Consider the following 11,396-nt stretch of genomic DNA (forward strand, 5'->3'; position numbering starts at 1 on the left):
CCCGGTTCGGCGCCGCCACTGACCCGGCCCAGCTCGGCACCGCTGCTGACCCGGCTCGGCCGCTGACCCTCCCGGTCCCGCTGCTGACCGCCTGGGCGCTGACCCGGCCCAGCCCCGCCGCTGACCCGGCCCGGTTCGGCCCCGCCGCTCCCGGCAGCCCCGCTCTAACAGTGACCGGCCGGGAGCGGCTGGGGCAGGAGTGGGGCGGGACTGCGGGAGGAAAACAACTCCAGAAGGGGGGAAACGAGAGTGTAGTCAAAGTGGCAACAGTTTATTTATTAGCCAAAAATATATACTTTCTTGTACAATTTGGTTCACACATATGTACATTTTTACGGTATGTACAAAAACAAGCAACAACAACCAAAAAAAAAAAAAAAAAAGAAAGAAAAAGAAAGAAAAAAGAAAAAAAGAAAAATAAAAAGGGGGGAAACACCTAATTCTCACTGGACTTCCGAAAAAATCTCACAGCTCAGCTAACCCAGGTGATAGTACAGAAGCGGGTTGGTTTTTTTTTCCTTTTGAATTTTAATATACGGACATGCTTACAAGTTGTAACTATACAGAGATTTTTTTACAACCATTACAACAACAATAAAAAATTAACTATGATGATGAGAGCGCCGATAGAACCATAGCGGCGTCAAGTTGGTTCTGGGGCCTGGAAAAAAAATGACACAGAAAAAAAATATATTTAATAGGATTTCTAGTGAGCTTGGGCTGGCACAATATTTGTAACTGCAGATAGCTCTGGTTTTGTTGTTGTTGTTATTATTGTAATAGATTTATAAATATAAAAAGTTTTCAGAATGACATAGTAAATGTATTTAGCTACGAAAACACGGCGGGCCCGATCCCCGTGGTTTCAATCAATCAAAAGGGTAATTGGTTTCTCATTGAAACTGAGTGACTGCTACGCCAAATTTGGGGCGGCAAGGCTCAGCCTCTTCAGCTTTCATACTCTGTGTGGGGGGTTTTTTGGAGGTTTTTTGTTTGTTTCTTTCGCTTTCATTATCATTATTATTAGTATATTTTTTAATTTATACTTTATTTTACTATTTTCTGCTGCCTCGGTGCCTCTCAGCCCGGCCAAGCGACAGCGGCGGGTGGTGATTCGCTCTGCGGGGTGCTCAGGGATGAGCTCCCGGGCCAGGGGCGACCCGCGCCCGGGCTCCGCAGCCGCGCAGCCCCAACACCCCCGAGCGCAGCTCGGCCTGCCCGCGGCAATCGCTCCCGGGGATCACACCGGAGAACAGCAAAGAAAATAGATAAACACAATAACCCACCACGCATGCAGAGGAAGAACAAGAAACCGCCCTGGAAAGGGAACCTAAAGAAGCGGAGAAAATAAGCTAACCATTTACAACTGCCTCCATACATCCCGAGGAGACGGAGGGAGCCATCTCTTACCGCCTCTGCACTGGCTGGAAAGCTGTCTTTAGTAACTTTTTCTCTACTTCCAAGGCACTAGATCGATCTAAAAAGAGAAGGGGGGAAAAAAGCGTTCCTTTATAGCCCCTGTTTTATTCCTCCCATTCCTGAATTAAGCCTCGAGATTTAAGCTCTTTTCTCAGCGAGTTGCAAATACGACACACCGACTGCTCTGCTTGCAGAGGCGACCGTCAGAGAAAACACACTGACCCCGCAGCGAGCCTGACCTGGCGGCCGGGTCCTTCCCGCAAAAGCGACAACGACAGCAACAAAAATTATCTCCGTTGGAGGAAGGTAATTCTCGGGGATCGAGACTACCCCCCCGGCCAGGAGAACCCCGCCACCGCCCCCGGGGCCCCCGCGGCCGCCCGCCGCCACCTGCGCCCCGACGGCTGCTCCGCGCAGAGCCGGACCGCGCCGGGCCGGGGGCACCGCCAGAACCGCGCGGGGCCGCGCCCCCCGCCGCGGCCGCACGCACTGGGCCCCGCACTGGGCTCCGCTCCGCTCCGCACCGCCGAGACCCCGCGGCGGCCGCCGGCCCGGCCCGTCCCCGCCGCGTCCCTCAGCGGTCACCTGCTCCGACGGGCTCCGCGCTCTGCGCCTGGTCCGCGGGCCGCGGGAAGGCGGCGGCGGGGGGGGCGGCGGAGGCGGCCCCCAGCCCCAGCAGGTGGGGAGTGTTCAGTAAGGCCAGCGGGTGCGGGGGGTGGTGGTGGTGGTGGGCCGGGAATGCGCGGTTGGTCCAGTTGGGGAACTTGCCCAGGGGGCAGGAGGAGACGAGTCTGTGGGGCGGCGGGGTGGGCAGCGGCAGCGGCTGGGGGGCGGCCGCCGGCGGAGAGCCGCCGCCGGGAGACTTGCGGGGGTTGTCCGGGCTGGTGGCCGTCTCGGCCAGCGACCAGATCTTGGGTTTCGGCAAGGCGCCGGCCAAAGTGCCGTCCGTCGGGGAGGAGGCGGCGGAGGAAGAAGCAGAGGAGGGGGGAGAGAGGTGGGGCGGCGGTGGCGGGAGCGCAGGCTTGAGGGGCTCCGGACCGAGGGGTGCGGCCGTGGCGGGCAGCTCGCACTTGTGGTGGTGGTGGTGATGGTGGTGGTGGTGCAGGTGGTGGTGGCGGAGGTGGTGCGGCTCCCCTTCGGAGGCCTTGTCGTAGCGCTCCTCGGAGCCGGGCAAGTCCTCGAAGCCTTCGGATCCCTCCGAGTCCGTCTTGGAGTCAGAGTGCAGGAGGTCGGCATCCTGTAGATCGTCCTCGAGCTCGTCCTTATTGCTTTCGATATTCTCCGTGTCGATGTTCTCGAGGTCGATCTCCTCCTCGTCCTCCCTCTTGTCCTCTTCCCCCTCGTGGTCGCTCCCGTAGGAGTTGCCCTCCTCGTCCGTCCTGCTGCGGGGGGCCCAGGTCATTTTGTTCTCCTTCTTGAGCCGCCGCCGCGCGTTGGCAAACCAGGTGGAGACCTGGGTGAGGGTCATTTTGGTGATGATGGCCAGCATGATCTTCTCGCCCTTGGTGGGGTAGGGATTTTTCCGGTGCTCGTTGAGCCAGGCCTTGAGGGTGCTGGTGCTTTCCCGAGTGGCGTTCTTGGGCCGCGACGGGTCCCCGAACTGGTACTGCCCGTAGGGGTAGAAGGCAGGGTGGTGGGGGGGAAAGGCGGCGTGCTGCACCCCCGGGCTCTCCTTCAGCTCGTACTGGGCGCCCTGCAGCGAGAGGGAAGGGGCGGCCCGCCTGAGATGGAGCGCCGGGCCCGGGTCCGCTCCGTCCCGCTGCCACTCCCGGGAACCGAGCCCGTCGGCACCGGCGCGGCGGCCGGGCCGCGCTGCCTCCCCCACCGCGGAGCGCCCCGGCGCCGATCCCGGGCGCGCCGCGGCCCCGGCAGCCCGGGCCCCGCCGGTGCCCCGGGAGCAGGAGCGGCTCCCCACCTGCGTGTGCGCGGCGGGCCGGCGGCTGCTGGGGCCGGTCCCCGCCACCGTCAAACCCCCAGGAGGAGCGGGAGGACGCTGCGGGGCCGCCGTTCCAGCCCTGCCGCTCTCCGGCGGCTCTTCGGGCAGAGCTGCGGTAGCTCCCGTCTCTCCCCTGACAGCCCTCCCGGCGTCTCCCCCGGCTCCCCCCGGGCCGATCCCCAGCGCGAACCGAGCGCCCCGGGGAGCGAGCGGCGAGCCCCGGGGGCCTCTTACCAGCTGGGGGAAGATGGGCAGCTCTGCGGCGTAGGGCAGGAAGGCTCCGTAGCCCTGGGCGGCGGCGGCGGCGGCGTAGGGCGCGCCGTACATGGAGGAGAGCACGTTGGAGAGGGTCCCGGACGGGGCCAGCTCGGCGCCGCCGCGGGAGCCGCCGCTCCCCGGGCGCTCCGCCGGGTACAGCGGCCTGATGTACTGGTAGCCCAGCTGGGGGAAAGACATGCTGGGGGAGCGGGGTAGGGGAGGGGGGAGGAGGAAGAGGAGGGGGGGAGACGAGAGGAAGAAGGGAGAGAAAGGGGAGAAAGTAGCAGGGCCGGGAGCGGAGGAGGGAGCCGGGTCGCTCGCCCTCGCCGGCCGCCAGCACTTTCAGCGCCTCCCGCAAACTCCGGCAGACATGGGGGGGAGCCGGGGGTGCGCGGAGGCCGCGGGCTCCCTCCTGTCCTCGGCCGCCGCGGTAAACGATCCGATCGCTTCTTTCTTCTCTCACTTTTCCTATTGATCTGAGTGGACCCAGGTCAGGTCCTAACAGATTGCCTGAGATTATTGGGACTCTGGGCTCTGATTGACATTTCTAGTCTCTCACAAGCCCCTCCTATTTCTTTTAAGTCTCTCTCTCCCTCTGCCTCCCTCTCTCTCTCATGCCCAGAGCTCGCTCTCGCCGGGTTTGTCACTAGCTGCTTTTTCCCCCCCTCTTTTTTTTTTTTTTTTTCTAAATCTGTTTACTGACGTCGCGATCTTTTATTTGAGTTGCTTTCAAATCTCGTTTTAGCGATCGCCAATCAGTTGTGTGTTTTACAAAGGTTTAACCCTGCCTCATGATATTCTAATTATATAGAGATAGATTTAGATATAATTTCTTTCTTAGCGCACCCCGCCCCCCCTCACCCAGAGCGTAGGAAGCCGGGGTGTCATTTGTGAGCAGTACACGAGAGGGACAGGGAAAAGTTCTGACATTTGAAAATAAAGGCTCACACCAACAGTATCCCCCAGTTCCCCTTTTCACATTTTTAGATTTACAACCTTTCCTTGCCCAGATTAATTTTGTTTTCTTTATTATAATATTCTCTTCTTCCCTTCTCCCGCTCTGGCCTTTGCGAGGGTTACATCTCCTAATTTAGATTAAAAACATTTAAAAGTCTATTTTATAAAGTTTGCATTTCCAGAACTACCTTGAAAATTTTCCTAATGTACTGGATCTTTAAGGAGTTCTCTACATTTTGTCTGGGCTAACAGTGCGCAGATACAGTGGAAAAGCTAAGTTAATTTTCCTCCTAATAAGGGACTTCAAAGAGTTGTAGGTCACAATTTTACATCAAAGGCAGAAAAGAAGGCAAATTAAAATCTTAACAAAGGAGAGACGGGAGCAGCCCTCTGGGCCATTAGTAAATAAGTGGTGTGAAAAAAGGGACAATGACAGGCACTGGAATTAAACTCATTAACACCTTTTTGTCTTGGTGCGAAATCTCTAATTAGGAAATTTATGATCATTTTGCTTATTCCCTCTGTTCTGAATCACTACAAGGCTAAGAAGGAAGTACCTGGTACGTACAACATTTGCAAAGGGAGCAGTGGCACGGGTTTGCAAGGAGCTGTTGGGAAGGAGTCAAGATACGGTTTAATTACAGAATAAGCTTTGGGTTTTTTTATGATCCACACATTTTAAATTACGGTTTGTATTTTGTTATTGATGTTGTTGTTGCTGCCCCCCCCTCCCCCCCATATCCCTCTCTGAAACCAGCGTGAGTTGCAATTTAGCTTTTTAAGAGTAGTTAAAATACAGTTCAATCACGGCGCGTCTTTGGCAAGCGCCGGTGTGCCCTGCTCCGCTGCTGCGGGTAGAGGAAGAGCCTGGGCTGGAACCGAAAAAGTTCACACAGCCTGAAAGGAAAGGAGACCTGAACCTGCCAGCGTTATCTGCTTTTTAAAATACTCGGTTGTTTAAATAAAAGAAAAAGTTTGAAAGGTCTTTTGAGGAGTTGCAGCTGAAGGAGAGCCGTTTAACAGTACTCCCCTCTCTTCCTAAATACTCTCTGGATTTATTGCCTTTAAAATATGATTTAGGTACAATATAACCACTGTGCCCACAGTATGGATTTTTATAACTACATTTCTTTAAAAATGAAATTCATGTCAGATTATGCAGTTAAAGGAATCGACCTTGATAGCTTGCTATAATAAAACTGTATCAGCTTGTAATAAATGCGGATTATAGCAAAGCAAGCTCCAGAATTAAAATTCCCTGAATCAATATATGAAAATCTGTAGGAAACATCTCTAATCGTATTAAGTTCATCTTTATAGCATTTCCTATCTGCTAATCTAGTGCAAAAACAACTCTGGGTTGGAGGAATTTATTTTCTTCTATTCAACGTTGTTGCTTTTGATAGTGCAAAGCAAGGGAGATAAAATATTAAATTCAGTTATAGGTTTATTTCTTTTTTACTCAAAAGGAAAACAGGCAGTGAACGCCACATCCTGATGTGCTTTAAACTTTTCTGTAGAGGCAGCGACGCGATGTCAAGGGGGAGAGTTTGGGTGCAGACTTTTAAAAATACCTGCTTCTGAGGGAAAAGGGGCGGATATGACACTTGGGGTAAATCCGCTGCCGCTTGATGCGGTGCTGCTCGCCACTCCGGTGTTCCACGCGCGGGCACGGGGGTACACGCGTGTCCCACGAAACGGGACCCAGCTTTTTGTGGCTGCACGGCTGGCGCGGAGTGTCAAAGCTGGCGGGATTCTTTTCTGATTTTTAATCAACAGCACAATCAATATGAGTTGTTCCCCGCGGGAGCCGCCGGCAGCGGCGGGCGGTGCTGGTGCGGGGACGGCCGGGGGGTGTCCCCGGAGCCGGGAGGGGGCACCGCGGGTAAGTGGCGGTGGGCAGCCGAGAGGGAGACACGGGAGGAGAGAAATTTATGGGTGCAAATGGACCTAGGTCAGGATGAGGGTGAGGGATGTTTTATTAATGGGAAACAAACTGAGAGGAAGCATAGCTGTACCGAGTGGACAGGAGGAGAAATCTGCGGGGATGCCGTTCTTGGCTGAGAGGGAGGGAAAAGAAAGCGGAGAAGACAGCAAACGGTAGGGAAGAGCAGGAGGAAAGGAGACGACTTCCCGGGCTGCGGAGCGATGCCCACGGCGAGAAGCGCCTCTGGCAGCGGGAGGGCCGGTGCGGGACGGGACGAACGCGGACGGCGCGCGGCTGGGGCCGGGCGAGGAGAGGAGCTCGGCAGGGCAGGGAGAGCGGGAGGCGGCGACGGAGCCAGCAGGGAACGGAGAGAGCCCGTTCCCCACGGACGAGGAAATAGCAAGGGAAGAGCGAAGCCGAGCGGGAGTCGCTTTTCCTGGCTGGAGCCGAGGGGAGATGAGGAGGAGAGGCTGGAGCCGGCCCGTCCTGGAGGGCGACGAGGGGAGCGGCGGCGCGGGGCCCGACGGCCGCCGCCCCCGGGGAGCCGTGGCGGCGGAGCGCTCCTCGGCCGGCCAGACACGTGTCTCCTGGCCGGGACCTGTCAGAGCAGGGAGAGCGGGTCCTGATTTATCACCCGAAACACACACCCCGCCCGCCCTCCCCCCGGCCTCGCCTCCCGCCTCTCCCTGCGGCTCACAGCGTCGCCGAGCAAAAACCGAACCTCCCTCCGGCGGCCGCGGGGCGTCCCCGATCCCGCAGCCGGCTCTGGGGCTGCGGAACCGGGCACCCTCCGTAGGTAGCATCGCACCCCCCCCGATGCCCCCCGGGACCCTCCACTCGGTTCTTGTCGCTCACGCCCCGCCGCGCCCCTGTCCCCTGTCCGCCCGGTCACGGGGGACCACGGGGACGGAGGTGGCGCTGGCCCCGGGTGTCTCTCCCTGTCGCAGTGCCCGCCTGAGGAGCCGAGGGCGGCTCGCTGGAAGTTGCGGGAGAGCTGCAGGGAGGGCTCAGGGTTCAGGCTGGCTCCCGCGGGGCGCCGGGCTGCGGGCAGGGTGGGAGCTGCGCCGTGCCGCAGCACACGAGGGACGGGGAAAGGGGGGTAAACAAACAAGTGGGATTAGGAGAAGGGCCGCAGTAAAACAAGAGTTAAAAAATAGAGGGAAAGATCAAAGCGCTGGGTAAAAGACTCTTCAAATTACACGTTTGAAGCTTTTCCATAATTCCAAGGCGACAGATAGATAACAAGCTGCACATTCCTTATCACATATGGAATCAATCTGAAAGGAGTCTCTTGATCAGAATCTGTTAATTGCAGTGACATATGATTTGGAAAGAAAACACAATTAATGACCCTTCATGTTAAGACTTTGGGACGCGGCCACTGACAATCCGCACTCTGCAGCCAACGTCAACTCAACTATTATTTGTAGTAGTAGTACTACTAGTAGTAAAGTAATAAAGGGAGACATTCTTTGAGCCTCGGTGACTGTTTTGTCTCTGTTCCCATTGCATGTTTCTTCAGAAGGGGGAGGAGAAGAGAAAGGGACACGACTGCGTGCGTGCCTTTCCTTCAAGGTTTGGGGAGCTAAAATGATTTAGTACCTTGTCTGTAAATCTAATGACCTAAGGTGAGAAAAAATACTTCATCTTTTATTATTACCATTTGTGGTGAGCGTTACCAGGAAACAGCAGAACCCTTTTGAAATGGTAAATATATGTATCCATTTAAAACCCATTATTGCTGAGATTTTCCCAAAGAGAAATAAGGCAAATCTGCCCAATCTCATTTTGTAGCGCCCTCTGTCCACAGCTCCCCTTGGCTCGGCTGCCCTTTCCCAGGCTCTGGGACCGTCGAGCCTCGGCGGAGCCTTCCTGGGTGCTCTGGGTCCTGTGGGTGCGGGGAGGGCCCGCAGCAAGAGTGGGTGCCCCGCCACTGTTAATGCGCCACGCGTTGTGTGATGTTGGGAGAGGAGGTAGCAGCATTTTCAAAAGCTTTACTCTGTCATTAAAAGGTATTGGCTTTGTTTTAGAAGGGGGAGGGAGAGGTTCATTTGAAGGTTAGAAAGCATACACTTTAATAGGATCGAAGTGAAATTAGTTAATAAGAAAATGCTGGCCAGAAGCTCTCCGGGCTTTTAAGTGCTCTCCAGGCCATTTAGGGAAATTGAATAAGAACAGACTCCGTTACCTGCAGCCCCAACTATTATCTCCAGTTCTGCACAGAGGCGAGAAGGGAAAAATAGCGCCTGAGAGACCCGAAGTCCCGTACACCTCCTGCCAACCTATTTCCTCGAGAAATAATGCCCCCTTTCTGCTCGCAGGCGTGTTCTCCTCCCGCTTCTTCCGCTTTTAAGCAGCTCAGGCTTCAGTGTGTACCACAAGGGGGTAAGCAAAGGTAAGGGGCTCTCAGCAGATGCCGAAGGCTGCTGGGGCACAGCCTGGTTACTGCCGGGGCAAAGCTGGCCTCTTGGTGGGCTTTTTTCCCTACCATTTCTCTGACATTTCCCCCACCCCCCACCATTGTGGTGCTTTGTTGATTTGCGTTCGGACAGTTGCCAGTAGGTCAGTATATTGTGTTACCCAACTTCCGATCTGCTCCCCTTCTCCCTGCCGTTAAACTTTATAGTTTTTAGAGGTGCTAATAAAATCTTTCCTTTGGCAAATCGTTCATTAGAAACCCCACCATAACCTGGAAACACTTCAGAAAAAAAATAAAAAAATAATAAAAAAACAGCGCTCAGGAATCATAGGTTGGGAAAAGGCTTTTGTCAAAAAACTGCATAATTGCCGTGAATCTTAGGAAACATTAATCTTTATAGGAATTTGTGATTCATATCTGTGGTTTGACCGTTTAGGTGATTTACAATCTGTTAGTGCAATTCACTAATTTTATGCCAATGTATTTTATGTGCCCAGTTAGATTTTCCGTCGCCTTTGGGAACGAGTGGCCGGTGCGCCTTGCCGGTGTCAGCGAGGCTCTGTGAGTCCGGCGGGAGCGGAGGAGAGGGCGCAAAGTGCGCATAGCTGCGGGAAACTTCCCCTCCACGCCTTCCTCGTCTGCAGCCCCGGCTCTTATCCTTGGGGCCGGGACCGTCCCCACCTTCCTCCGCTGGTGAGAGGATGTCCGCGGCTCCGGAACAGGCTCCGGCTGGAGGGCTGCAGCTTTTTTAAACCGGAGCCGAGGCTGTCCTGGGTTTCTCGAGCTTTACAGCGGGTTTAAACCCAGATTACGGCTCCCTGCTGGTCGGTGCCCCAGCACGCCCTGGGGGGAGCCTCCGCACGGTGCAGCGGGGGGCCGGTCCCGCCCGGCGCTGCGGGGCTCACACCTCTGCACGTCCTGGCCGTGGGAGACATCTCGGGCTGTCCCGGAGGGTCCCGGCCCACCGGGAGGTGTCTCCCCCCGGGCTGCGGCCGGTGCATCCGGTGTAGAGCGGGGAGAGGGGCGGATGGAGAAAAGCGTGGAAAATGCAGCTCAAACGACACGTCCAGAGGCTTTCCGTGAGGCAGCGGAACGGGGCATTCCTCGCGTGGGGTGTTCCAGGCTCTCCGGCCGCCGCACGGGAGAGCCGGGGATGGGGATGGCTCCGTGTAATTTGTAACTGGGTTTATTAGCTGGAGGGGAAAACACAAGCAAAGAAAAGGAGCGGCAGCTGCGCTGAAGATAACACTGCGCGGAGTCTAATCTTGTGACACAATCATTAATTACTATTGTATTAATTACTATTTTTCCAAAACAGTCCCTTCCCGGAAGAGCGTACAGCCCACATCTGCTGTGTAATGATACTCTGAACAGAGAAACGATTCCCCCATTAGGTCCCAGGTAGCGTTTACAAATGGCAACACCTACAGTATCAAAGCCCGTCATCTTGCAGCCTGAGATTTTCTGTCCCATCGGCCTGGCTAGGATGATTTTGATGCCGATAAAATACATTTAAATATTAAAGTCTTTATTCGCGTACATATTCCCTCCAAACTTTCAGATCGCGGTGGCGTAACTGCTTTATTCGCTCTTCATCCCACGGATGCTGCCTTATATCAGTAACAAACAAGCATTGATTTTATGGTAAAGTCACTTTGGGATGGGAATGAGTAACTCCAGGCAGTGCTATCACTGTATTACATGGAAATGGCCCAGGTAACAAGATGAACATTGATTCAGCATTATGTTTGATCAATAATGAAATAAGTAACTTCAGGGCCAAATTAAAATGCAAGCTGGCTTAACGCTGCCAGCTTCTGGGCTAAGTGACAAGGCTAATTCAGCAGGGAAATGGCAATATTTGCATTAGAGGCTGCATCTGTTGTTTGGTGGAAGAGGCTGGATCTGCAATAGCGCCGGATGGAACTGCAGGGAGCAGGTTTGGGGAGAGCCCCGCCGGTGGCCGGGTATGTCCGGGCCCTACCGGGGCAGCGCCGTTTCCCTCGGGGTCCCCTCGACTCCCGGCCACGACTTCACGACATTGCAAAACCCCCAAACGCTTCAGGGCTGTTACCAGCACCCCAGCACGCTACGCTAGGCAGATAACCAGGTGCTGTTAGCACTTAGCGAAGGAAATAAGCTGTTGTACCCTCCTCGGCGGCGGGAGCCGCGCTCCGCCGCCCCGGGAGGCTCCGTGGAGTGTCCCGGACCAGAGCAAGCGGGGGAAGTGACTGAGGCGATGGGTGGGAGCGTGTCTGGAGCTCCCTGCATCAGCGGCCTACGGCCCGCTTTATCCGCTGCTCTCCCCACGGCGATCCCCGAGTCCCTGCCGGCGTCACCGGGACAGTGACACGTTTTGGTTCCCAGGGGCGTTTGTCGCCTTCAGCTGGCACCTGAAGCGGGACACGGGGCGAGCCACCGAGCACTAGAACTCTGTTGGGGTGGAAATGTCAGGTTTAAGCCCCAAACTGGAGCTGGGG

General features: G+C 55.6%; 1 protein-coding gene across 1 annotated transcript; it reads right to left on the minus strand.

The window, feature by feature from the left end:
- Nucleotides 1-266: 266 nt before the first annotated feature.
- IRX3 (iroquois homeobox 3) lies at nt 267-5,139 on the minus strand. Its single transcript, XM_063410955.1, has 4 exons — nt 3,590-5,139; nt 2,005-3,112; nt 1,411-1,477; nt 267-661 (listed from the first exon to the last, which is right to left on the minus strand). Exons 1-4 carry the CDS (start codon nt 3,809-3,811, stop codon nt 607-609), a joined length of 1,452 nt encoding a protein of 483 aa, XP_063267025.1. The 5' UTR covers nt 3,812-5,139; the 3' UTR covers nt 267-606.
- Between the last annotated feature and the right edge of the window lie 6,257 nt (nt 5,140-11,396).

The sequence above is a fragment of the Prinia subflava genome, chromosome 13 (genome assembly GCF_021018805.1).
Source record: "Prinia subflava isolate CZ2003 ecotype Zambia chromosome 13, Cam_Psub_1.2, whole genome shotgun sequence".
Lineage (NCBI taxonomy): Eukaryota > Metazoa > Chordata > Aves > Passeriformes > Cisticolidae > Prinia > Prinia subflava.

Coding starts and splice junctions, on each gene's coding strand:
- IRX3 (XM_063410955.1), bottom strand. CDS start 3,811: ATGTCTTTCCCCCAGCTGGGCTACCAGTACATCAGGCCGCTGTACCCG. Junction 3,113..3,589: donor TGCCCATCTTCCCCCAGCTG/GTAAGAGGCCCC, acceptor CTCTCGCTGCAG/GGCGCCCAGTACGAGCTGAA. Junction 662..1,410: donor TTCCAGCCAGTGCAGAGGCG/GTAAGAGATGGC, acceptor TTTTTTTTCCAG/GCCCCAGAACCAACTTGACG.